The following is a 25,188-nucleotide window of genomic DNA, read 5'->3' as shown; positions in this document are numbered from 1 at the left end:
ACCATCACGTCGCTTCCTGCAGGGGTGTGCAGAGAGGATGGAATGCTCTACTCGCCTAACCTGACATTAACTCCTAACTTCCTCTACATCCGTGCGTCTAATCATACATGCCCTATATATAGACTTTTGACACAACCAGATTTCAGGTTCCGTTTAATAGCGTCAAATCTTTCTTGGCCGTCCTCATTCTATTTTCCCATTCGCATCTGCCAAGTATGCTATCTTAGTCATTCTCTTGTCATCCATACGCTCCCTGTGTCCAAATTACCCAAAAAACCTTTGTTATTCCTCGTTTCATTCCTTTTTACAAAATCGAAAACTGGCAAATTGGCAAAACTGCAATACAGCAAAACTGTAAAAAATCTTAGGTAGCTCGCATTCTAGTTTTTTTAAGCACATCACATTTGCGGTATTGAATGCCAAAGAACGATATTTAAAAAATGACTAGAGAGATGAGATACATGAAAAATAATGTATATATATTTTATACATTAGCGTTAAATTAATTTTTTAAGAAGACTATTCAGATAGATGCTTTATTTACTGAAATTTTATAAAAGCAGATCAAAGGTTATTTGATATGACAATTCGATTATAAAAATATAAATATGCATGTGGCAATTACTGAGGAAAAATTATACATTCACAGATCAGTTAAGCATTGATATATACGTAAGTATATTTATATAATAAAAAAAATCTGAATAATGTATGTGAAATATGCTGTATAATAAATATGTGTTAGTAATATAAATTCGGTAAAATAATTCCGGTATTCTATAAATAAATATTGTGGATTGTGTAGAATTAGAATAATAACAGAATAATATATTATAATATGGCATTGTTATAAAAATATGTAATCAAACATGAGGCATTTTCAGAGGTAATGTGGTAAATTAATATATTCTTGCTGCATTAACATTACTCGTTAAAACTACATTCAATTAAGCACCATGAGTAGTATCATATCAGTGTGAAACTAAAATATACGCGAGAGGAGTTTAAAACGATCAGCTTATTATTATTAGTAGGCACTCTAAATAAATTCAACAGTTATTGTAAACAAATACATTACATTACAATCTTGTCAAGTGCAGCAATAATACATGTGAGATTATAGGAAATTCAGTTACTCTATACACTTTCAATTAATATAACAACATATGCATTATCATATATTGAAAAATGGCTTTGAAACACGTGCCAAACTTAATCCAAACTAATACGGACACGTAATGTTAGAATGTTTATAGTAATACTGTATTTAAAACAGGAGTTTAAGCATATAATACCTAGCTCTTGTGTAGAATCATTAATCACATTAAAAATTATTATTTTGGTGTGTAATCTTAACCCATTAGAATATTACAAAATAAGATAAACAAAAATAATCATTACTGTATACAAGAGAGAAAGTACATATTTACAAATTGACCTTCAACCTGTCAGCCGTGAGTTTTTGCATGTCAAACTATATCTGAACAGTGATTGGGGAATTTTGATTTACAATTTAAATTTATATATTTTTTTACAATATTATAAATAAACCAATAAATTAACAAATTTTGTAAAAGAAATTCTCAACTTCCACCGATATTGGGATTGAGATGTTTTTCAAATGATAAACAAAAATATTCTTTTAAATTATTGATTGTGTAGTCATTATTACATATAATTGGTTAAAAAATTTAAGATACAATGAAATCCACAAATTTCACTACAAGTCCTATTTTGACAACAACCTTCGAAATCTGTATAGTATGATTTATATTTTATATAATACAAATACTTAACACACTAATTGACTAAATGTATAGTTAGTATTTTTCAATTACATATAGCCAAGTTTCTAGAAAGAGAAAAAAAGTGCAGAACTTACATAAATTAAATACAGCTATTTTTCAAATATGATAAGGGGTGTTACTGATAGTCTAAAATAAGATTTTTTAAATAAGATAAGTGTAAAATACAATAAATTCAATTTCACCTGCCTGTTTTCAAACGGGCTAAAAAATATTAATCTTAGTGAAAAAATTATAATACATAAAGTTACAAAAAATTATATGTAATACGTAAAGTTGTATGAAATATAATTTCCTTCTTGTATGAACATTCATTTTTAGTCTAAAGTTGAAAATAAACATAATTTAAAATGGTTTTAATACGGGTGTATAAAATCTGAATTTAGAATATCAATAACTATCACAAAAGAAAAAGTTCTGTATTTAGTTAGTTCAATCGAAAATAACTGGAGTAATAATTAAGAAGGAAACATTCATATACACTAATAAAATCGAGAATGTAACATCAAATGTTACCTATACTTTTCATTACAGTACGAACAGTATTTTGATTTATTCTTATTTATCCAATCATTCAAAAGGTTTATTTAATTGTTTTGAGGCTTATACCAAAGCAAGTGATTTATAAATAGATACAAACAATGTGTGCATTTTCTTAATTCTAATAAAGTTTCAATAACTTTTTAAAGTTTTAGCACAAATAAACAATAAAATGACTAAACATTATTTTGTGAAAAAATATACATATTATGTCATTTTTTAGCATATTTTTCAATACGCTCTTAAATTCAAAGGAGAACTGATAGTTGATGAAGATTCCAGTTCCGGTATAGCATTATATCTCCTAAGCCGATCCTTCCTCTTTTACCTTTCTTTTCTACTAATAATTTACAAGATCATAATTATTTAATCATTCATGCAGTGATCCCTCAAAAATCATCTTTTAATTAATATTTTTTATTATTATCAAATATATTTTTTCATTTCTTTGTACAATCACACTCAACGATTATGGGCAGAATGATGTAAAAAAGGGATATATATATATAAACATAAGCGATAATTGCTAGTTATACCGCCGCCGTAAGGAACAAATCTAATCCATTTACAATATACGCCTAACGTTCTAAAATGAATAGCAACTTTACATAGTATCATCTATAATCTCTTCATCTTCCTCCATTTTAATGATGAGATCCTCCCCAGAATCGGATGACAGCTCTCCGTTAATGCACTCGAAATCTTCAGTCTTTCCATTGATGCACTCTAGGACGTTGTTTTCCCGTCGCCCTCTGTCCGCCACCGGGGCGGCAGAAGAGCAGTTGGTCATCTTTCTGAGGGGGGGCAAGGCGGCGGGCGTGGCCCTGGCCGGAATAGGCGCGGGGGCCGTGAGCCCGGGCGGCCGCGGGGCCGGGGGCCGCGCCGAGTGCTGGCTCAGCGTGTGGCGCCGCAGGTAGAGGGGCGTCTTGAAGGAGCGCGCGCACAGCGGGCAGGCCACGGGCTGCGAGCGGTGGATGAGCCGCACGTGCTGGCGCAGGTTGGACAGGTTGGAGTAGCGCCGCCCGCACTCGCCGCAGCTCACGCGCTCCGCCGCGCCCGATCGCCCCACCACTGCGCACCACACACACACACCAAACATTCACAGTGCAATCCGTCCCTACTTCCATCCGCACCGTTTTATCGCTCAATGGGTCCACTCACCGTATTTTAGTGAAACATCAAAGGGGATCTCGATAAACTTTTAAATTTATCGCATCATGATGTGGACCGTAAAAAAATGTTTATAGTTATTCAAAGTCACTATTACGCATTGTAGAAATGTTTTTAGTGTTATTCTGTGTTTTTTTACAGACGTTTGAATCTCCATTAAAGGAGTCATCTTTGACCATTTATTGAATCGGTGTTTACTTTGTAGGATTTAATAATCTATTTTTACTAACACCAATCAAAATAATATTCATAATTCTGTATTATTACTGTTATGGCTGTTTCACTTTGTGAAGATATTGTCCGATAGTTAGACAATGCTCGCAAGTGTAATAGCTGTCACAAAAAAATCTTTGGAATCATAAATCGTATTTTGATTCATATTTATAGTAAAAGAGCCATCTTCAATTCACCCTGAAGATGACACTTGTAAGGGAGATGAAAACACAAGAGAAAAGAAAGACAACACTGAATTACTAAAAAGTATTATATAAAAATAAAGTTAATCCACATTTAAGTTATTTAATTAATTATTTCTTTGAATTTTAAAAATACATAAAAACTGTGTATCTTTTTATCTAAACTAAACCCTAATAAATAAGTATATTGTTTCACGAAATATTAATATTAAAAATCATTAAATATACTAATTTTTAAGAGTGGACCCAAAGTATGATAAATACAAAGTGCGTTGGGAGATATAATTTTTGCCATTGTTATATATAAAGATCTAACTTATTTGTGGTTAGGTTTTTAAGAATACAACAATGACGAATAATAAGAAAAACTATTGATTGCACCATATATGTTGGTATGGGACTACTATTATCTCTAAACAATTGGGGTTTAAAATGAAACGTAACTAAGCTAAAAAAAATTAAAAGAAAGACTTGGACCCAATGAATGAAGAGATAATAGCACTCCACCAACCAACAGGGCAAAATGTATTCAAAATATAATCTCTAGTATACAAAAAAAATAATAAAAGAAGCATACAAAATATTTAAAATGATTAAATATATAAAGTCGGTGCAGTTGTGATACTTGGTCACAAGAAGCCAGCCTATTAAATCACAGGCTTCGCGGCTAATTAAAATAATTGTGAAAGTCTAACACGAATTAGGCACATCAGCGTTAACTGCTTGGCCCGAAAATAAATCATTTTTAATTATTACTGCATAACTGCATTATCAAAAATATAAAGCACATCATATATGATTTATATTTTAAAGAAAACAAATCAAATTTAGAAGGCAAATGAAGCCTATGCTGCTACAGTGATTACACTAATGCAAGATTTCACAAATCCTGTAGATAAGAAACAATGGGTGAATGTTCCACAGAATGATTGGCACTAGATCGATTATAAGAATAACATATTTGCCCTGTCAGTCGAGCCCACACTGCACCAACCTGCCGCACTTCCTCAAAAAGCGAACACCAATATTTCAGCGGACATAAAACGAGAATACGCGATACCTACATACGTTATATACTCGTATAACACAACGTAAAGTATAGAATGCAAAATAACGGGTTATAATGCATAAATATATAAATAGAAAAATAAATGAAAAAATACGTAAAAATCCACATAACAATACACTATAAATATAACAAATAAATAATAGTTTGCAAACAAAAATAACATATTTAAAATTTTATATAAATAGTGTAAAACATAATACAATACTTTTATTTAAAAAAAAAAAACAAGATTCAAACTTACCATCTATTTCCCCTTTGATTTCCTGACTAGTCCCTGCCGTAGAATCGCCTGAAATAAAATTTACTCATTTATTAATTCACATCTTAATTTCATTTGTAAATGCATAAATAGTTTCAATATGTTCCACATATATGCATTAACAGTCCTAAATCAATAAGGGATACTAAAAATTATTCAAAAATATTTTGAATAAATAAAAAATGTTCCTGTTTATAAAACTTATAATATTCTATTGAATATGCACAAATTAACATTGTTTTTCTTCCCATTATCATACATAACATTTAAAAATAAAACATTTAAGGACACTGCCAATCAATTGCAATATCGTTTAATGCAATAGTACATCTAAAGCACTCTACTAGTGTTAGTTTTTAATTAACATAAAACTGACCATAACTGAAAATATGAAAAGAGGTTTAAAAACGGTTGAAAAGCAGTTATAAACAGAATTTGAAATTTGAAAACAGGTAAGATATTTCTAATGCAAACATAGATTGCTAAATTTTTACCATGAAAAACTTGCAAAAAAAATTGTTTTAGCTGAAAGGTGAATTGTTTTTCAAAATATATCCTTCCTGATGATCGATACACATTTGCATATGCTAGAACCAATTTCCATAGCGTTTTGTTTTACAAAGTGGATCATCGGGTACCTCCGGAACATGGGTTTTAAATGCATCAACCACCTCTTCCGGCTCTTTACATATGGAAACAAAAGACATTGTCATGTCTCTAACCAAGACTATACAGCATATAATCTGTCAATTGAACATTTTACTAGTTTGAAAATAATATAATACATCCAACTCATAAAAATAAATGAGTGCATAAAAACTATTTGTTAAATTTGAATTTATGTAAAATATGTATTTTTTTAATCCTTTAAATTTTGTTCAGAATGGGTGTACTCCGGGTTGAAACAGATAGGCAAGAAGGATGCTAATTGAAGATTGAAATCTAAGAGAAGTACTCTTGTAAATTTAATATGAGTAATTTAATATTTACCTTGAAGGGCTAAGAATGGATTAGATAACTGAGCATTATCCATCCCAAACAACATATCGGGGTTGAATGTGCGTTCTTGTCTTGTGTCATCTTCGCTCGTGTAATCAGGCACTTCTATTTTGGGTTCAATCATATCATGCGAAAACTCCGAATGCAAACTGCCAAAATTCACATTTCCGACGGCAAACGGATTGATCTTTCCCGAACTCAGAACGTCACTTTCATTCAGTAGTGAGGTGTTGCTTTCTGACAAGTTATACGCATAATTCTCGTCATTTTGATTGTTGGCTAAAATATTTTCTTTTAATCTAAGCGCATCATCTTTCAATTCACAATTATTGCTAGACCCAGGAAGGGATGCCGGAAAGAATCCCTTATCCGGTATTCCGTTATGCGATTGAATCGTATTAGTTGCTTCACATTCAGCTCTCGCACCTCTTCGGCTTTGGCTAAAGTGTTTTACAGTCTTTAAGTAAGTATCATTGGATCCGGCATTTTGGCTTGAATCTTTGGCAGGAGAAGTCTGTTGACGCAATCTTCCGCACAGCAAGCTTCTTAGCTGCGACGGATTAGACTTTGATGTGTTCTAAAAACAAATTGTACGCCAAAATTTATAAGTGAATTCCATGGCAAAAACTTTTCCATGACTTACAACACATATTATTCAATCATTATTATTTAATTTTTAGGTAAATAAAATTACACTGATAATTATCATTAAAAGAATTCCAATAAAACATTTACCAAACCACAAAGTACCTATCAAATTCTAAAGTATAATAATCATTAAAATATTACAAAATCACACAGATGTTATAAATCATACAAAAAAATAATATCAAATGAATGATATATTTGCACATGCAAATGTAAACTGTATTGTCTGACTCACAGACATTAGTGGAACTGACTAAAACAGTATAGCCCACTCCCCCTACTACCTGCCATGCCCATATTTTAAATGGTCATATCCATAATACATTTAATTAATGTAACAAATGAGAGTATTATGTCAAATTCTAACAATCGTACGAAAATGAATTGTCACTGCAAACTTTATCATGATATATTTAAATAAACATTTTGTTAACAAATCATCATTATTTCTAAAGACCCCTCTGGATAATTGAATGCGAAAATAGATAAGATAATTAAATATATTATAGAATTGTTATTTAAAAAGTTTTGCCTAATCCAAATCTTGGCAAAATCTATGAATGTGTGAAAAATAATTAATTATAAACATACCAAAATAAATATAAATGATAGCTAAATTATTTAAACTTTTTTTTTTATATATATTTGCAAAAAAAATTATATTTAATTACATCGATTTACAAATGATTAATATTTGTCTTTTTGTTTTAATTTTTCAGTTACATAAAACCAACTTTATTAGCGATCATAATAATTTATCCTTTGTGCATTCGACAAAAAATTCTTAGGAAAATCTGAGAGTTATTAACCTTTGATATCTCAAAACACCGGGTTTGAGTAACAAAGAAGGCATATAAAGCCTATCGGTGCTTATAAGTTAATGTAGCATCTGTATTTCCAATTCTTTCGTCAATTAAAATAAATTCTACAATACCTTGGTTTCTGTTTTATTTTTGTCGGAGGAGTCGGTCAAGCCTCTGATCTGCAGAGCCTCGGCTGTGCGCAGGAAGGAAGTGAGCTGCGCTTGGGAGATGTTCACTTCTCCAGCGTACATGAACTCTAACAGAGCTGTGATATGGATCAACTCGCAATCCCGCATAAAAATTATCGGGTGAGGGCATGGATTGCTCTGAAACATTTTCATCATACTTTACTATACTACACTAGTCATTTTTAACACCATTTTGTGTTTAAGTGACTCCACTGTCAACAATACCACTTATCATTTTACTGCTCGATACCTAACTAACTAACTAACTAACCATCACGCCGCTTCACCGCAAGGGTAGGCGGAGAGAATCGAACGCCACACCACTCTGTCTTTGCAAACATTCTTCGCCTCTTCTACATTCATGCATCTCCTCATACATACCCGACGATTATTACAACTCCTGACCCGGCCGCTTTCAAGTATTTGACATACCTGCTTATGCCAGGTTTTCCTTGATCTTCCTCTGCTTCTTTTTCCAACTACATTGGCCTCATAAATTTGTTTAATTAATAATAAATTCGTTCTTTCCTCACTTATACGTTTCACATGTCCAAACCATCTCAGAACACCTTTCTTAATTTTATCGATAATACTAGTTATATCCTATTTTAAATATAATAATAAACAAAAATTATATCCTATTTTAAAATATGATAAACTTCATAAATAGAAGACTTTCTGGGTAAGTTTAGACGAAATTCGATACCTGGGATCGATATAAACCTAATTTACCATCAATTAGATCTAAATCTAATGGACGTTATCTCTTGACCGTCCTTAACCTCTAGACTTAATTTGTCTTTAGAGCAAATGACAATATTGACACTTTCCCGTAAAATATTGTTAATGCCAGTTAGGTAACAACTATTTTTTTTAATGAATCTCCATGTAATAAATAAGCATGTGATCTGGAAAAAATCATACAAAGATACTCTTTGGATGCATATATTCATTTTGAGCAGATTTATTAAAAACAAATTCTATTGACTTTTCTAAACTCACTGTACTCATAACTAAAAAAGTCATCAAAGTCAAAAGAATAAAATCTTTTTATAGGAATAACATGCAAAGCCACTATTTTAGAGGATTGTCTGCAAATTTAGCAATTATTATCGCTTTATTATTATGAAATATTTAAAGATAATGTTTGCATTTCATTTGCTATTGGCAGCAATGATCGGGAGCCGAGTCCTATGGTAAAACAAAACTCAACACAGTATTTCTTGGTTATCGACATTATTTGCCTAAATGAGGATGAAATGTAATTTAATTAAAATTTTGTAGTCTGATTATATAGAACAATGAGTATAATGTTAGTAAAAAATATGCACAATTCAATATACCATAACAATACATTTTAACAAAGAAAATATAAAAAATCCAGTCCAAGGCTTATATTCTGTTGATTCAAACTCGATTAACACCTACATACTTTAGATCATTTATGATAATATGGTTCATCATCGAATAGTTTTTTTTGACAATCCATAATATAAATACTGATTTTTTTTTATATTATACTCGACATATTGAAAAATTAATATACTTACCTATATTGTAAAAAAATATATGTAATATATAATATTTACATTTAAAATTAAGCATAAAAATTGCCCACAAACCATTTATTGATAAATAAATAAATAATATATAGACATCGAGAAATATAGTATTGACAAATTCAGTGTCGAAATAAAATTTAAAGGTTAAGACATAATTTCAGAAACCTTTCACAAAATATCATAAGGTAATTCAGAAGGGTATATTAACCTTGAAAAGTTCCTTGAAATAGGGGCTGCATGCTGATAGAACCACTTTATGCGCTTCCAACCTATGTCCTTCGCAGGCAAGGGTGACGTCCACAAAATCCTCATCATCGCGAAGAGCCTCGAATTGGGAAGTAATATTCGCCTGAAAATTGTTCCATCGCAAGCAAAATTGTTGCTCGCCACCCAATTCCGGCCCTTCCATTCCTTACTAACATGCCTTAAATACGATTTTCATGAATATTAATAAATCACAGTTTTACGTATAATAACCCGACCTTTTCAATACTTTTTTCTATCGTCTGGCCGAAAGTGTAGAAAGAAAACAATCAATAAAATGTTTTACCAATTTGACGAAAATAAAAACGTATGTTTATTTTGTCACTTTTCCGGAGTATTTACGAGCGACTAATATCAAGAGTGAGTAATATAATTTTGTTACGCAAATAAGATTTTAAATCTATTGCAGATTATGAACATAGAGTCTATTTTTGAATAATACCAAACATATTATCTAGTAACCAGACAAGTATGTACACGTATTCATTTTTTTTCTTACCTACTTACGAAGGATAGATAACCACCGTTTTTTATATAATTTGAATCTGTTGAATTTAATCGAACTTAATTTGAATTTAATATATTTAATTAAAAAAATTCCAGATATCCTCGATGTTATTAAGAGATATCCTGTACTGTTGCAGTACTTCTAATGTTATTTTTGTGTGTGCTAACTTCTTGAAAATGTTTTTTTAAAGATTTATTTTTTTAAATGGTTTTACCAAATGCAATAATTTTATTCGTTTATTTGTTAAATTCTATTTCATGGATTTCCCAAAAAAATAAATTTCTCTATTTTCATGGCAGTATTAAATTTTCCTTTAGCTGCAAAATACGATTTATTTACCAATAAAGGTTAATGAAACTTTTAAATTGTAATTTTTTATAACATTACAAATATTAGCTAAGACGCTTAAATGTCAGTTCTGTCAATCATTCATACGTGTTTTCTTTTGAATATTTAGATTCATAATGTTTGAGTAGCTATTTATTTAATTCCTAATTTCTTCACAACAACAAAAAAAGTATAAATAATAAAATACATGAATAAATACGAAATAAACTTGTGATTTAGAATATTTCTACATTCAGGTAGTGAAATCGTGTTATGGTGGGGACTGACCGGAGCCATTTCGTCGTAACGTAACACGTAACACGATGCGAGCATTCGTATAGCCAGTACAGAAAGCCGAGAGCGATGTTACGACGTTTCGTTACGACGAAATGCTCCGGTCAGTCCCTACCATTAGGCGAACAATGCTTTGAATTTTGAAACACGTTCCTCTTTATCATTTTTGGCTAGATTCGGAAAACATCTGCAGTCTGCTTCTGCAATAATTTTGGTTCCAGCGTCGTGGCTGGTTCATAAAATATATGGGTCTATGGTGTATATGATACAATACAAAATTTGGTCTATGGTTTACAACCAATTCGTATTGCCCAGTACTGTCGGTGTTTTGACACTTGCGTTACGATTTTTTATGATAATTTGTTACGTTTTATTTTAAATTCATGTCTGAAACTAAATCATTTTACATCCTCGTAATCAAATGTAAGTGAAAAGGTGTCATTGAATGTTTATCAAAAACGAATAGCTAGATCAATTTAAAACGTTGTTTTTTAAGGTTAAGTATCTTAAGAAATCTATTTTATTTGTTATTGCGTTGTTTCAGTCAGCCTACATGCTTATTCATAATTCGTAATATATAATTTATATTCTTCGATGGCGTTTCCTCAACCTAATGCACAAAGAGGTATGTATTATTGAACCGGATTAAAGTACAACTCTGGCACTTAAATAAAAACCACCATGCTATTAATCAATGATTTTTACATTTTAGAATTAGCCAACCGAAAAATATTAGAAGAGCTTCAGTTAAAGAAACAAGCTTTGTTGAAACAAGGTTCTACGACATCACTCTCTAGTTCCTCCGTTTCGTTGACATCAACACCTGCAGTGACGCCGCTTCCTGTTTCATCTATTCCGGCCATTTCCAGTAGCATGGTTGTAGTCATCATTTCCATTCCTTTGCGTTATTTAGAACATTTGCTTTTGCTAATCATGTTTTTATTATTTTAGATTTTGCCCCAAACGGCTGATGGCCATCTTATAAATACTTCTCAAAGAACTGCTTTAAATAACGCAAACGCTACCTCCTTTGGTTTCTTTGTACCACAGGACTCTTCATTCGGAAATCAAATACTTCCCGTGTTGCCACGATTTGATCCTAAATGATTACAGTGATCTTGTAAATAAATTGTTGACAAAATAACTTGTTACATATATATATACATATGAACTATGGGTGCGTGCATGAAGTTGAGAGTTCTCGAAGAATGGCTTCAAGGACTGGAGGAGTTTTCCAATCCTAAAGTGGTTTTGGAGCAATATGCAACACCTCCGCATATTGCCAGCTGCATGTTACACACAATGCAAGTAAGAATAGTCTCTTATCTATAAATTTTTCTATGCTTTTTGATGATTGCAGATTTTCTAGGCAAGTTCGGTTTAAATTCTTTATATTTTTTTTCTTATTTTCTTGTTTTCTTCTAGCACCCACTGCTTAGTCGTACCAGAATAAACAAGTGACATAATTATATTAATAATACATCTAGATTCCAAGCTTACATTTTTGTCACTCGTACCTATTACAACAGTATGTGGAGCAGAGGACAAAATATTTTTACAATTGGAATGTAACTGTCTACCTAGATTTTTTTTTTTAATTTTGGGGGACCGGGAAGGATTAAGTATTTATGTCATAATGCATTAAAATCATTAAAAAAAAATGTTTTCTTTTATCATAAAAATACAAAAACTTATTTATCAAACTGCTCGTAATGTTAAATTTCAATTTCCCAACAAAGTTTATTCAAAAGTTACCTGGTTGTAGTAATTACTCCACTGTAAAACATTTTGCACTCAATGTGATGAGTATTATGTTTAGTTGGATCTTAAGTATTTTATTATCTATTCTGTTTAGACTTTATATGAAGATGTGGAAGGCCGGGCAGTATGTGACTTGGGAGCTGGTTGCGGTATGCTCAGTGCTGGTGCTGCCTTACTTCAGGCCTCTCTCGTTGCAGGACTAGAGATTGATCCCAATGCACTGGACATATTTAAAACAAACATCGAAGAACTAGAAGTAACTAATGTTGATGCTGTACTGATAAATATTTTGAACAGAAAGTCTGATAGGTAAGATATTTTGTAAATGATATTTATTACATAGGAAATCTTTAGCTTATAGCTAAGTATCAAAAAAACCCTTTAGTAATTGGAACATTTTATAAACTTCGTGGTTTTGACCATTTGTTATTTTTGACCATATAATTTTCCATATAAAATTGATTAATTTCATTAATTGATTCGGCAGTCACTTTGTGGTAAATGTATCCATTTTAATTTAAGTTATACTTAGTAAATAATAGTGGTGTTTACTTAGTAAAACTTAAATTATAAATTATTATATTATTTCGAGAAATAAAAATACTTTGTGTTCTGATCCACTCACATTTTTATTTAACCCAACTAGTTTCGGCAACAACCTGTTGCCCTCTTCAGGGTTACATTTATTACTAAACCCTGAAGTAACCCTGAAGAGGGCAACAGGTTGTTGCCGAAACTAGTTGGTTAAATAAAAATGTGAGTGGATCAGAACACAAAGTATTTTTATTTCTCGAAATAATATATCAATATGATCCACAAAGTTAATGCTTTCAATATTCAAAATATAAATTAATATCTTACATGAAGAAATTGATCAGTATTATATTAATTTTATTACAGGTAATTCAATATATATATATTTAATTATACTTAGTAAATACATACCACTTTTCCTTTATATCTATTGTAACACACATTTCGATCCGATCAAAATCATTATCTAACACAAACTGAAAATTAGTCCACATATCGGGTGATTTTTGTTGTCTTAAGTGACTTCAAGGAGGAAAAATATGTGTATGGTAGGCTTTTTAATTTTCTATATCATATTTCTTCCAAATATGTAGTTTCCCATACCTTTTTTATATTTTGTATGTGTGTCTTTAGGTTTAATAAGCAGTTTGACACGGTTGTTATGAATCCACCTTTTGGGACAAAGAATAACAGTGGTATGGATGTGGAATTCTTGCAGGTGGCTTCGCAGTTAGCAACTACTGCTATTTACTCTTTACACAAATCTTCCACTAGGTAGATACTTTTTTTGGATTTTCCCATTTCGTATACATGTTTTTATCTGATTATTTAATACGGTATTTATTTATTTTCTAGGTCATTCATTATGAAGAAGGGAAAAGAATTGGGTCTTGAACCTAAAGTGGTGGCGGAACTCAAATATAATCTTCCATCGTCGTACAAATTCCACAAAAAAACATCAGTGGATATTGCTGTTGATTTTTGGAGATTTAAAATAAAAGATATTGTCTAAATTTTTACAAATAAAATATATTTTATTTGATTTTAATAAAGTTACATTTTTATAAAGGTTATTTTATTCAAACTTGATTCCCTGCGCTAGTGGCAGTTCTTTGGAATGATTGATTGTAATTGTTGAACGTCTCATATACTGCTTCCAAGCGTCACTTCCAGACTCCCTCCCGCCTCCAGTATGTTTCTCTCCACCGAATGCTCCACCAATTTCAGCTCCCGAAGTCGGTATGTTAATATTCACTATCCCACAGTCTGAACCCTTTGGACCAATCCACTAGAAAAATGACTATATGTGACACCATAATTTTATTTAAAACCTCGAAAGTGAAATTATAAATTTTTTTCATTTTTTCATCATCTTTTTTATGGCTTTTCACCTATTTTTTTCCTTGATTCAGCAGTCACTTATTGTTAATATCTATTTATTTTTTATTTCAATGTTACCTAGTAAATAACAATGTTTCTTACAAACCATAGTGACATGTGTCTCAATCCATTATTGATCTTTGAAAATGATACAGAGTGCATCGAAACACATGTCAGAAAAGATTTTAAGAAATATATTGTTTTTACCAAGTAAAATATTCTCTTTATTTATAACGAGTGTTAAAAATATTGCGATATTTTATTTTAATGTTCTTTTGTGTGTGTCATGTAAGGTTCCCCTGATGTCGACGATGACTTGAGAATAACTGTCCTTCTCTCGGACAGCTCTAAACATTTTAATGTTACTTTTTTTTTTACCTACCTATGTCCTAATATATTTCGATCAATGCTATAAATTTGATTATTTCGAAGCAATATTCAGTATTTTTCTCTACTATGAAAAAAGCGCTTTAATTTCTCACCTGGAATATATTGCTCAAGTTTTGAGTAAACAAACTTGATGATAAACCTTGGTCAACTTCATTGTTCCAAGCGATTGCCGTATCAATATCTGGTGCCTCTAGGCAATACACGATTGGAGCAAAACATTCGCTCTTTACTACATCTGCGTCATGCGGCAGGCCACTAATAATAGTTGGTTCAACAAAATACCCAGGTCTGTTTATCACCTGCAAAAAATCTGTAAGTGTCAAAACTGTACAAAATGCCTACGGAAATGTTTCAAATAAATATACAATATTACTATGGATCAACATGAAATGTTCTAACTAACTTGCCTGGTAAAAAACTTTAGGTTACCTCTCCTACCATTAGTATAGTCTTCCTCAGTATAGCGGTTAGTGTAGTACTTGTACTGCTCTGGTTTGAGAGTTAAGTCAATATTTATTTGAGAAAAACATTAACCCATTATCAGGTTTAACTACTTATCATTAAAATAATTATCATTATTGAATTTTATTTACTTACATTTCCACCAAATTCGATTTTGCCTCCTGCTGCAACAGCTCGCTTTATTGTTTCAACATATTGGTCGATTGAATTTTGAGAGTGTAATGGAGCGTATAGTGTTTCTGCATCTAAGGGATCCCCAATTCGCTTTATAACTTGTGCATAGGATTTCTTGAGACGCTCGACAACATCTTTATATACCTGTAAACATAGTTCTCTCATAGAGCGATAGGTACTTCATACATATTACTGATGTGTACATTTATAAAAATAGTTAAGTAGATTTTTATGTGACAAGGGCTTTTGGTTGGCTTTTTAAAGCCACCATTCCATTTAATAGGTGTATTATTTTAGACCTTGGGTATGAAGTTGTGGTATAATTGAAAAGAAAAAAGTGAAAATAACCTTTTTATGTAAAATAAGTCTTCTGGTAGTAGTACATCTTTGACCTGCCGTGCCAACGCAAGCAAATACTGTAGCACGAGCAACCATCTCCATGTCAGCATCTTCGTTTACTATTATAGCATTGTTTCCTCCAAGCTCCAAAAGGTGTTTTCCAAATCTCTTTTGAACCTCCACACCTACCTAATTGAATAGTTTTGGTAATATTGTATGTTCCATTTCTCTGGGATATTAATATAATCACATCTATTAAGATTTTTTATCTACCTGTTGACCAACTGACGTACTGCCTGTGAAAGACAACAATTTTATTCTATTGTCTCGTGACATGAGCTTGCCAATCTCTGCACCTCCGACACAAAGTGAAGCAATAGATCCCGGAACACCATATTGCTCCAAAACTTTCGATATAATTTTAGTGACCGCTACTGCCGTTAGAGGTGTGCTTGGAGCAGGCTTCCATATCAGAGTGTCACCGCATACCTAAAAGAATTGTCATTCACAGGTATTTTTATCTAAAATGAATAAATTAAACATGTGAACTATTTAAGTAAAAGCCTAACCATTGCAATTGCACTGTTCCACCCATAAACAGCCACAGGAAAATTAAAAGCGGATATAACCCCGACAACACCCAAGGGATTCCACTTTTCCATCAGAACGTGACCGGGCCTTTCTGATGGTAGTATCGATCCCGGTAGAGATCTCGAGAGGCCTACAGCATAATCGCAAATGTCTATATATTCTTGTACTTCTCCAATTCCTTCTGCCAGTATTTTCCCTGAAATGTGATATTATTAATAAAAGTGATACAATATAAGAATACAAGACAGGAAAATATCATTAATTTATATTTAATTGCCGTTCAGTCAGTTTTTAATGTTTCTCTATAAATAATATACCTGGCTTAATTTTTACTCTATTTTGTTAAAAATTTGGAAAAGATAATTAAATAATGGAAGGTAAATATAAAATTGTATAATATTTACCCATTTCCAATGAAACTAATTTCCCAAGAGGCTCCAGTTTATCACGCAGAGCATTTCCAATTAGTCTTACGATTTCTCCTCTACGTGGTGCCGGTAAATCAACCCACTCCTTCCAAGCATCTTCCGCCGCTTTCACACATTCTTCGTAATCTGCAGTGTTTCCTTCTTTAACTTCTGCTATTACTTGACCATTTGCTGGGCTAACTGATGATATCAACTGAAATGCGAGAGTGATCACATAGTAAGATGCGTGTAATGAATCAAAGTTGCAAGTTTTAAATGATTTTTTAAAAAGTTCATTTAGGTAAATAATTTTAGAAATACATTTTTCTACTTACATTTCCAGAACCACTCCATTTGCCATTATAAACTCCTAAATTTAATCCTTCAATGCCGAGATCTTTAAGAAATCCATATTTTGGATCATCAATAAGAAATTGAGTTGAAAATGGTACTGCTGCTTTTTTTAACATGTTGAGTTTTCTAAGATGATTGAATATTTGCCTCGTCACTATAGAAATAGTTATGTCACAGTGTGTATTGTGGCCAAAAGATAAAAAATATATTTATTTTCAACGGATGATAAGTTTAAAAAAGAGAAGAGAGGGGTAAAATAAAACATTTTTATTGATTGAGAGATTTTTCATATTAAACCAATTCTCTGTATTTGGTCCGAAATGGTTTGCTGGGCTGAATTAAGCTTTTTTTGCAATCTCCGGTGTTGTCAAAAAAGGATCTTGCTCTAACATGGCCTTGATAACTGATATGGCATTATCGGACAGAGCATTCCGGTAAACCTAATATATAGCCTTACCATAATTATGAAGCTCTAAACCGGGACAGGAGGGACAGTTAGCAAAAAAACAAATTGAATGCTAAAAGTTTAGTAACTAATTAACGATCGTATCGCTTCTCCGCATGGGTAGGCAGAGATAATAGAACACCACACAACTCTTTGCAAACTTTCTTCGCCTCTTCCACATTTGTGAATCTCCTCATACATACCCGCTGATTATTAAGACTCCTAACCAGACCGCTTACAAGTATTTGGCATACCTGATCGTGCCAAGTTTTTCTCGGTCTTTCCTCACTCATTCGTTCCACATGTCTAAACCATCTCAACACACCTTTCTTAATTTTATCAATAATGCATATCTCAGCTTTGCATTCCTTCCTTATTTCACTATTCGAACATCTATCATGCATCGTTTTGTCACGCATTCTTCTGAGAGATCGCATTTTGGCTGCATCCAATCTACTTACATCCTTCTTTTGCCAACTCCCTGCTTCACTTACATACATTAGGGTTGGAACCAGGACTCCGTTGTGTACTGCCAGCCTAGCTTTCCGGGGAAAGGTTTTTATTTGCTTTTAAGTAGTTATTGTGCCAATTGTACTTTTCGCTGGAGTGAATTGTTTTTATAAAAGTCACTGCATGTAATGCCAAAATTTAATTCACAGAATAGTAACGCTCGTACAGCAGAATCCGCGCACATGCGGCCGCGGTCATCTGACCAAATGTGATTCATTATTGAGAAAACAAACTCCAAAGGTGCTGGGTCCCGGGTAACCACAAAATATATTGTATAATTGTAATCAAATTAGGTGCATCAATGTGTTGCTCCTCAAAATGTTTGAATAATTGGACCCATTTGTCCACGTATTCAATTTGGGTCGTTGTTAAACTCCATTCTTCACTTTCCGTTCCCTTGAGTGCCACTGACAAGCGCCACAGAATAGATGAATAGACAGTGCTCGCGCAAAGCGGGACTAAATCTAAGCCGGCCGGGACCCGTGTCGAAACCGGGACAATCCCGGTCAAACCAGGACGCATAGTATATATATATATATATATATATATATATATATATATATATATATATATATATATATATATATATATATATATATATATATATATATATATATATATATATATATATATATATATATATATATATATATATATATATATATATACCATATATATATACATATATATATATATATATATATATATATATATATATATATATATATATATAAAGGGTCCGCCAAATAACTTTTTTTTTTTGAAAATGCTATAAAAAAAAAACTTCGTAGCTTCGGCTGTGTGGCACGTAGCGCCGTCCTGTTGAAACCAAATGTTGCCAATATCCTCCTCTTCAATTTTTGTGAACAAAAATCCGTTCAACATGGCCCGATAACGATCGCCATTGACTGTAACGGCCACTCCTTGCTCATTTTCAAAGAAAAATGGCCTAATTATGCCTCTGGACCAAAATCCGCACCAAACAGTGACTCGTTTTGGGTGTACCGGCTTTTCAATGTATGCGTGCGGGTTTTCTGTGCCCCAAATACGACAATTTTGCTTGTTTACATACCCGCCAAGATCAAAATGAGCTTCATCCGAAAAGATGATTTTTTTGGCAAAATCGGCATCTTCTGTAAGTCGATCGCAGGCCCACTCAGCGAAGCGAAAACGCATTGGATGGTCAGTTGGCTTCAACTCCTGAACCAATTGGACTTTGTATGGCGTCATACCAAGGTCTTTATGCAAAATTCGTCTCAATGATGTCTCCGAAATGTTCAATTGTTGAGAACGACGGTGAATTGATGTTGATGGCGCTTCACGCACACTTTCTGCCACAACATCGATATTCTCGGGTGTACGCACTGTTTTTGGCTTTTCACGCTTTGGTTTATCGATGAGGATGCCAGTTTCTTTCACTTTTTTCACAAGATAACGAACATACGGAGCTGACGGTGCTTCTCTTCTTCCAAAAACCGTACGCAATTTTCGCACACATTCTGCAACATTACCATGATTTTCAAAGTAATGTCGCAATATTTCCCAGCGTTGTTCAAGCGTATACACAACCATATTCGCTCAGCGGAAGGATAAAACTAATTATCTGTCAAATCAGACATGAGCTAAGTGTTACCATTCACGAAATAAGCACTAGTTGAAAAAAAAAACTTTAGATGGCGGACCCTATATATATATATATATATATATATATATATATATATATATATATATATATATATATATATATATATATATATATATATATATATATATATATATATATATATATAAAATACATATCAATAATTACTTATTATGTGTGTATTAATTCACTCTGTTTTCCTCAAAAAGTTAAGATAATTCTGTTTAAAGAAGTGATAACTTTTGACATTAGATAAGAATGATAAATTTAGAATTCTTTTCTGAGCCTCTTAATATGATGTGACCATAAACTATGCTTTCCCTATTTCTGATTTGCATTGTCCAGGTCACCTTTGGTGGTAAATTAATTAATTAATTAATTCCTCCTTATCAATGGCATACTCCTAAACATGATATTTTACTATGGACTTTTCATACTTACAATGTACATAGCATATTTTCAATATTTATTTGTCTGTCAGGATGGGGGCTTATTTTCAAAGAAAAATATTAATATAGTATAATGGCGTATGAAACAATATTATTTATTTTCATGAGGATGATACATCTCTGTAGTAACTTCAGTACATGCTCATTAATTAATTATTTTAGATTTTTATCATATATTTATAACTACATATATATTATTGATGGTTTTTCCAGTTGATTTTAGGAGTTTAAAATAAAAACAAGCGTCTCAGATTTAAGATATTGTCTTAGCAATATAATATTTTAATAAAGTTACATTTTTATAAAGGTTATTTTATTCAAACTTGATTCCCTGCGCGAGTGGTAGTTCTTTGGAATGATTGATTGTGATTGTTGAACGTCTCATATACTGCTTCCAAGAATCACTTCCAGACTCCCTTCCGCCTCCAGTATGTTTCTCTCCACCGAATGCTCCACCAATTTCAGCTCCCGAAGTCGGTATGTTAATATTCACTATCCCACAATCTGAACCCTTCGGACCAATCCACTAGAAATATGAATATATTTATTATTTTTAGCATATTTTTTAAAAAATCAATATGAGATAAAATATGTGTTTTTTCGATAAAACGTTTATATGAGAGATGCTAGATTCCTTGACCTCAAAATGACAAAAAAAATAACAACAAAAAGCTCTCAAGACAGTAAAATATTATCAATTTGTATATATGTAAATAAAATTTGTTTATTCAGTATTATCTTTGATTAGTAATATTTATTTTTGAGGTCAATTTAACATATAATCTAATTTTTCTTTTTCAAAGAAAACAATAGAACAATTATACAGATATTTTATGCACCACGGGAATGGTCAATAGACAATGTTTTTGTTATTCAAAATTCATATAATTCACTGTCAATAAGATGTTGCTAATGCAATCACCTTTGCAAGTAATCAATTCATCATCAAACATCCGTGACATAAATACAAATTGATAATATTTTACTTTCTTGAGTGCTTTTTTTGTTATTTTTTTTTTGTCATTGTGAGGTCAAGGGATCTTGCATCCCTTAAGTCACTGCGACCATATTAGGTCTATTGTGACCTCCCTCTGTATCATAGCTCATTCTCTAGACCAACATGAATCATGTAGCTCATGATCTGTCTTGGTGATAAGAGCTTCACCTTCTTGGACTAGTGGTCCTCTAAGGATGTGACTTCCTTTGCGAGCGAGTGCGTCACAATTATAGAGGATGTATGTAGATTGGTGTTTCGTTATCCTCCATACAAAATCTGTATACTGAAGAGTCATGTAGTCCAATTTTTGTCATGTGTTTTCTCAGTGTGTTTAGTTTTATTGTCAATTCATATGGTCAGTTTGCACCAGAATGACGAAAATACTAATAAATCAACAACACTATTTTTTGTTCTCTTGTAAAAAAAAAAATCTAATTGAGTGTTTTTTACACCGGAGCACTATATACACTGAATGATTCATAAAACCTTACCTGAAATACGTTGCTGAGGTTTTGAGTGAACAAACTGGATGATAAACCTTGATCAACAGCATTGTTCCAAGCGATTGCCGTGTCAAAATCTGGTGCCTCTAGGCAATACACGATCGGAGCGAAACATTCACTCCTTACCACATCTGAATCATGTGGCAGTCCACTAATAATAGTCGGTTCAACAAAGTAACCAGGTCTATCTATCACCTACATGAATATAAAACATATATTACCACAGTATTTAGAGGAATTTAGAATGTACTGTGTTAGGGCATTTGTCCACTACACGGAATTTTACTGTCCGGCATGTCAGTTAGCGTTTTAAAACGATGATTGGCTTGTGTTTTTGTCCATCTTTCTTCAGATCGGAGCTCTTGATTGGTTCGTGAGCGTAACTGTCGTAGTCGATTTCACTTTTCAAAACCGGACTGCCGGACGGTAAAATTCCAGGCAGTGCACAAGCGCCCTTACTTTGCATCTCAGTTAGACATTGAATGCTTCCTATAACTTATGTGATAATAATTAAAAGTTATCATCTGCAATTTGCACTATTGTATTTAGTTTGCTGTGTGATTACAATAAATTTAACAAAATGTAAAATGAAATCATATTTGATATGATTAGTAGTAGTTACATATATCATGTACTAGATTGAAAAAATACATATTTTCTAATATGGTTTCGCCTGGCTAAAACCATTTTAAGTTTAAAATTATCATTTACTGTACTTACATTTCCCCCATACTCAATTTTGCCTCCAGCTGCAACAGCTTGCTTTATAGTATCAACATATTCAGTGACTGAATTTTGAGTATGTAATGGTGCGTACAGTGTGTCAGGATCTAAGGGATCACCAATGCGTTTTATAACTTGGGCATAGGATTTTTTGAGACGCTCAACAACCTCTTTATATATCTGTAAAATATAATTCTCTTATCATTATCCTATTATCAATGAATATTGTATTTAACATACATGTTATTCACATAATCTATATAATTAATTTTATTACAAAATATATTATTCAATCAAGATTTTTTTGGGTAATTCAACATGGATGAAAATATTGAATGGTGAATGATTCATAGTGTATAAAGTGATCAATTGATCCAGTTTATGATTGGCCGAAAGCCCTGTAAGTACTCAGACTTATTCATATTAAAATCTATCAACTTATACCATATTCCTATCTCAATAGACTTTTTTTTTCCAAGTTGAGATTAATTAAAATATAAACACAAATTAGTGAAACATTAATAATAAGTCTTGAAATAAAAATTAGAACAAATGCAGCACTCAAAAATTTTTTTTTTAAATTCAAATTATTGTGTGCATTATTAGAGCCAATGGTTTAAATCTTACTGATTATCTACACAAATTGTAAAAAAAACACCATCCATTAAACTATTCTTAGCAACTTGAAGCTGCATGTCCGCTTTGTTCAAAAACAAGTAGCGCTTTGTCCAAGTTTCCAATACTTTCTGCAAAATCAATCATGCGCATTGCAGGTTTTATTGGTGATATCAAAGCAACTTATCCATCTGGGCAGTTACAGATATATGAATCCCTACATGCTAACTAACACAGTAGAGACCGTAGATATGAGTTAGTTTATGAAAGAAAAATTACCTTTTTATGTAAAATAAGTCTTCTAGTAGTTGTACATCTTTGACCAGCGGTTCCAACACAAGAAAATACAGTAGCTCTAGCGACCATTTCTAAATCAGCACTTTCATCAACTAATATGGCATTGTTACCTCCAAGCTCCAAAAGATGTTTTCCAAATCTCTTTTGAATCTCCAAACCCACCTGATAATAAGAATGTGTTAACATTTATACAGTATCTAACAATATACTGCTGGGCATAGGACTGTATTTATTAAGGAACTATATTGACCTGTAGACCAACTGACGTGCTCCCAGTGAAGGATAACAATTTGATCCTATTATCTTGTGACATGAGCTTGCCAATTTCAGCTGGTCCAACACAAAGTGAAGCAACGGATCCTGGAACTTCACATTGCTCTAAAACTTTAGATACAATCTTGGTTACTGCAACTGCTGACAGAGGTGTGCTTGAAGCAGGCTTCCATACCAAAGTGTCACCGCATACCTGAAAGAATTATTTTTTGTTTCAGCATATTCATATTTAATCTGAAATATTTAAAACATCCAAGTACATAATAGTCTTACCATTGCAATAGCACTGTTCCACCCATAGACAGCAACAGGAAAATTAAAAGCGGATATAACTCCAACGACACCCAATGCATTCCACTTTTCCATCAGAACATGACCGGGCCTTTCTGATGGTAATATTGACCCAGGCAAAGTTCTTGACAGACCCACAGCATAATCACAAATGTCTATATACTCTTGGACTTCACCAATTCCTTCTGGTAGAATTTTCCCTGAAATACATTTTTATTTTTATTTAGTATGTATGTTTGTTTGTGTGTGTATTATATTACATGAACATGCATTGCTTTGTTTGCTTATAATGATAAAACTTTATTTTTAATCTGTTATCATAATTTGGAGTCAAGTAAAAAATGGAATAAACACTTCAATTTTTTTTAACTACCCATTTCCAATGAAACTAATTTTCCAAGGGGTTCCAGTTTATCTCGCAGAGCATTTCCAATTTGTCTGACAATTTCGCCTCTACGCGGTGCCGGTAAATCAACCCACTCCTTCCAAGCACCTTCCGCTGCCTTCACACATTCTCCGTAATCTGCAGCATTCCCTGTTACAACTTCTGCTATCACTTGGCCATTAGCTGGACTAATTGATGATATTGCCTAAAATGTGAAATTATTTGTTATTGTTTGGTGTTTTTCTGGGTTATTTTGAAGTGTCATATCACACCCCTTTGATATCATCATTCCAAACGATAAATGCAAATTGATTGGGAAGACAGAAAAAATATACTACCCGCCAAATGACGGTCAAAAGAGAGTAAAAAAAATATTTTCGTTTTACATAAAACAAATAATGAAATATACTAAAACATTAATGATATTTTTATGTTTTGGGGATGACTTAAATTTACTTACTTTTCCAGAACCACTCCATTTTCCATTATAAACTCCTAAATTTGTTCTAGTAATATCTAATTCTTTTAAAAATCCATACTTTGGATCATCTATAAGATATTTCTGGCTAGAAAACGGCCTTACTCTTTGTTGAAAAATTAAAATTTTCCTAAGGTGAAATAAAGTTTGTCTCGTTCCTGTAAAAATGGCCATTGCCACAGTGTATATTCTCCAAAGTAAAATAATGAAAAAAATATTTCTAACTCTGAATTCATAATAACAAGTTTTAAAAAGAGGAGAGTGGAGCAAGATAGCCCAATACAATATTTTCTTTTTGATATGTCATTAAAAATAGATAAATTATTTAACCATACA

The 25,188-nt window shown here is 32.2% G+C and overlaps 5 protein-coding genes across 6 annotated transcripts in view; 2 read left to right on the top strand and 3 right to left on the bottom strand.

Annotated features, from left to right (window-relative positions):
- LOC148305465 (uncharacterized) overlaps positions 1 to 9,994 on the bottom strand; it is a 75,343-nt gene extending 65,349 nt beyond the window's left edge. Inside the window, exons 1-5 of one of the 2 annotated variants that reach the window (XM_088266656.1) lie at positions 9,668 to 9,994; positions 7,841 to 8,035; positions 6,250 to 6,835; positions 5,242 to 5,289; positions 2,781 to 3,416 (exon numbers count right to left, since the gene is read on the bottom strand). In XM_088266656.1, coding sequence (XP_088122782.1) covers positions 2,950 to 3,416; positions 5,242 to 5,289; positions 6,250 to 6,835; positions 7,841 to 8,035; positions 9,668 to 9,868 — 1,497 coding nt within the window. In that variant the 5' untranslated portion in view covers positions 9,869 to 9,994 and the 3' untranslated portion in view covers positions 2,781 to 2,949. Of the gene's footprint in view, positions 1 to 2,780; positions 3,417 to 5,241; positions 5,290 to 6,249; positions 6,836 to 7,840; positions 8,036 to 9,667 lie in introns of those variants that run through there. The other variant, XM_088266655.1, reaches the window with a different exon arrangement.
- Positions 9,995 to 11,026: 1,032 nt separating this feature from the next.
- LOC148305464 (SOSS complex subunit C homolog) lies at positions 11,027 to 11,959 on the top strand. Its single transcript, XM_088266654.1, has 4 exons — positions 11,027 to 11,275; positions 11,397 to 11,477; positions 11,565 to 11,728; positions 11,804 to 11,959. The coding sequence occupies exons 2-4, from the start codon at positions 11,447 to 11,449 to the stop codon at positions 11,957 to 11,959; spliced, it is 351 nt and encodes a 116-aa protein (XP_088122780.1). The 5' UTR covers positions 11,027 to 11,275; positions 11,397 to 11,446.
- Positions 11,960 to 12,025: 66 nt separating this feature from the next.
- Mettl5 (Methyltransferase like 5) lies at positions 12,026 to 14,215 on the top strand. The gene is made up of 4 exons (XM_088266653.1): positions 12,026 to 12,160; positions 12,708 to 12,922; positions 13,781 to 13,921; positions 14,003 to 14,215. The coding sequence occupies exons 1-4, from the start codon at positions 12,026 to 12,028 to the stop codon at positions 14,157 to 14,159; spliced, it is 648 nt and encodes a 215-aa protein (XP_088122779.1). The 3' UTR covers positions 14,160 to 14,215.
- On the bottom strand, positions 14,159 to 19,311 carry LOC148305462 (putative aldehyde dehydrogenase family 7 member A1 homolog). The gene is made up of 9 exons (XM_088266652.1): positions 19,272 to 19,311; positions 17,226 to 17,398; positions 16,888 to 17,104; positions 16,462 to 16,679; positions 16,166 to 16,381; positions 15,902 to 16,081; positions 15,515 to 15,697; positions 15,010 to 15,216; positions 14,159 to 14,435 (listed from the first exon to the last, which is right to left on the bottom strand). The coding sequence occupies exons 1-9, from the start codon at positions 19,294 to 19,296 to the stop codon at positions 14,223 to 14,225; spliced, it is 1,632 nt and encodes a 543-aa protein (XP_088122778.1). The 5' UTR covers positions 19,297 to 19,311; the 3' UTR covers positions 14,159 to 14,222.
- Positions 19,312 to 20,537: 1,226 nt separating this feature from the next.
- Positions 20,538 to 25,051, bottom strand: LOC148305461 (putative aldehyde dehydrogenase family 7 member A1 homolog). Its single transcript, XM_088266664.1, has 8 exons — positions 24,835 to 25,051; positions 24,363 to 24,579; positions 23,972 to 24,189; positions 23,676 to 23,891; positions 23,408 to 23,587; positions 22,511 to 22,693; positions 21,779 to 21,985; positions 20,538 to 20,816 (listed from the first exon to the last, which is right to left on the bottom strand). The coding sequence occupies exons 1-8, from the start codon at positions 25,024 to 25,026 to the stop codon at positions 20,604 to 20,606; spliced, it is 1,626 nt and encodes a 541-aa protein (XP_088122790.1). The 5' UTR covers positions 25,027 to 25,051; the 3' UTR covers positions 20,538 to 20,603.
- Between the last annotated feature and the right edge of the window lie 137 nt (positions 25,052 to 25,188).

This window comes from Brachycentrus maculatus, unplaced genomic scaffold, assembly GCF_059751285.1.
Source record: "Brachycentrus maculatus isolate JH-2025_06_01 unplaced genomic scaffold, ASM5975128v1 h1tg000274l, whole genome shotgun sequence".
Classification (NCBI taxonomy): Eukaryota; Metazoa; Arthropoda; class Insecta; order Trichoptera; family Brachycentridae; genus Brachycentrus; species Brachycentrus maculatus.
This window is presented reverse-complemented; position numbering and strand designations above follow the sequence as displayed.

Coding starts and splice junctions, on each gene's coding strand:
- LOC148305464 (XM_088266654.1), top strand. CDS start 11,447: ATGGCGTTTCCTCAACCTAATGCACAAAGAG. Junction 11,478..11,564: donor TCAACCTAATGCACAAAGAG/GTATGTATTATT, acceptor TTTACATTTTAG/AATTAGCCAACCGAAAAATA. Junction 11,729..11,803: donor CGGCCATTTCCAGTAGCATG/GTTGTAGTCATC, acceptor TTATTATTTTAG/ATTTTGCCCCAAACGGCTGA.
- Mettl5 (XM_088266653.1), top strand. CDS start 12,026: ATGGGTGCGTGCATGAAGTTGAGAGTTCTCGAAGAATGGCTTCAAGGA. Junction 12,923..13,780: donor TTGAACAGAAAGTCTGATAG/GTAAGATATTTT, acceptor GTGTGTCTTTAG/GTTTAATAAGCAGTTTGACA. Junction 13,922..14,002: donor TTACACAAATCTTCCACTAG/GTAGATACTTTT, acceptor TTTATTTTCTAG/GTCATTCATTATGAAGAAGG.
- LOC148305462 (XM_088266652.1), bottom strand. CDS start 19,296: ATGAAGCTCATTTTGATCTTGGCGG. Junction 15,217..15,514: donor AAATCGAATTTGGTGGAAAT/GTAAGTAAATAA, acceptor GATTTTTTGCAG/GTGATAAACAGACCTGGGTA. Junction 14,436..15,009: donor ACTTGAGCAATATATTCCAG/GTGAGAAATTAA, acceptor TCATTTTTCTAG/TGGATTGGTCCAAAGGGTTC.
- LOC148305461 (XM_088266664.1), bottom strand. CDS start 25,026: ATGGCCATTTTTACAGGAACGAGACAAACTTTATTTCACCTTAGGAAA. Junction 24,580..24,834: donor AATGGAGTGGTTCTGGAAAA/GTAAGTAAATTT, acceptor TTCACATTTTAG/GCAATATCATCAATTAGTCC. Junction 20,817..21,778: donor ACCTCAGCAACGTATTTCAG/GTAAGGTTTTAT, acceptor TCATATTTCTAG/TGGATTGGTCCGAAGGGTTC.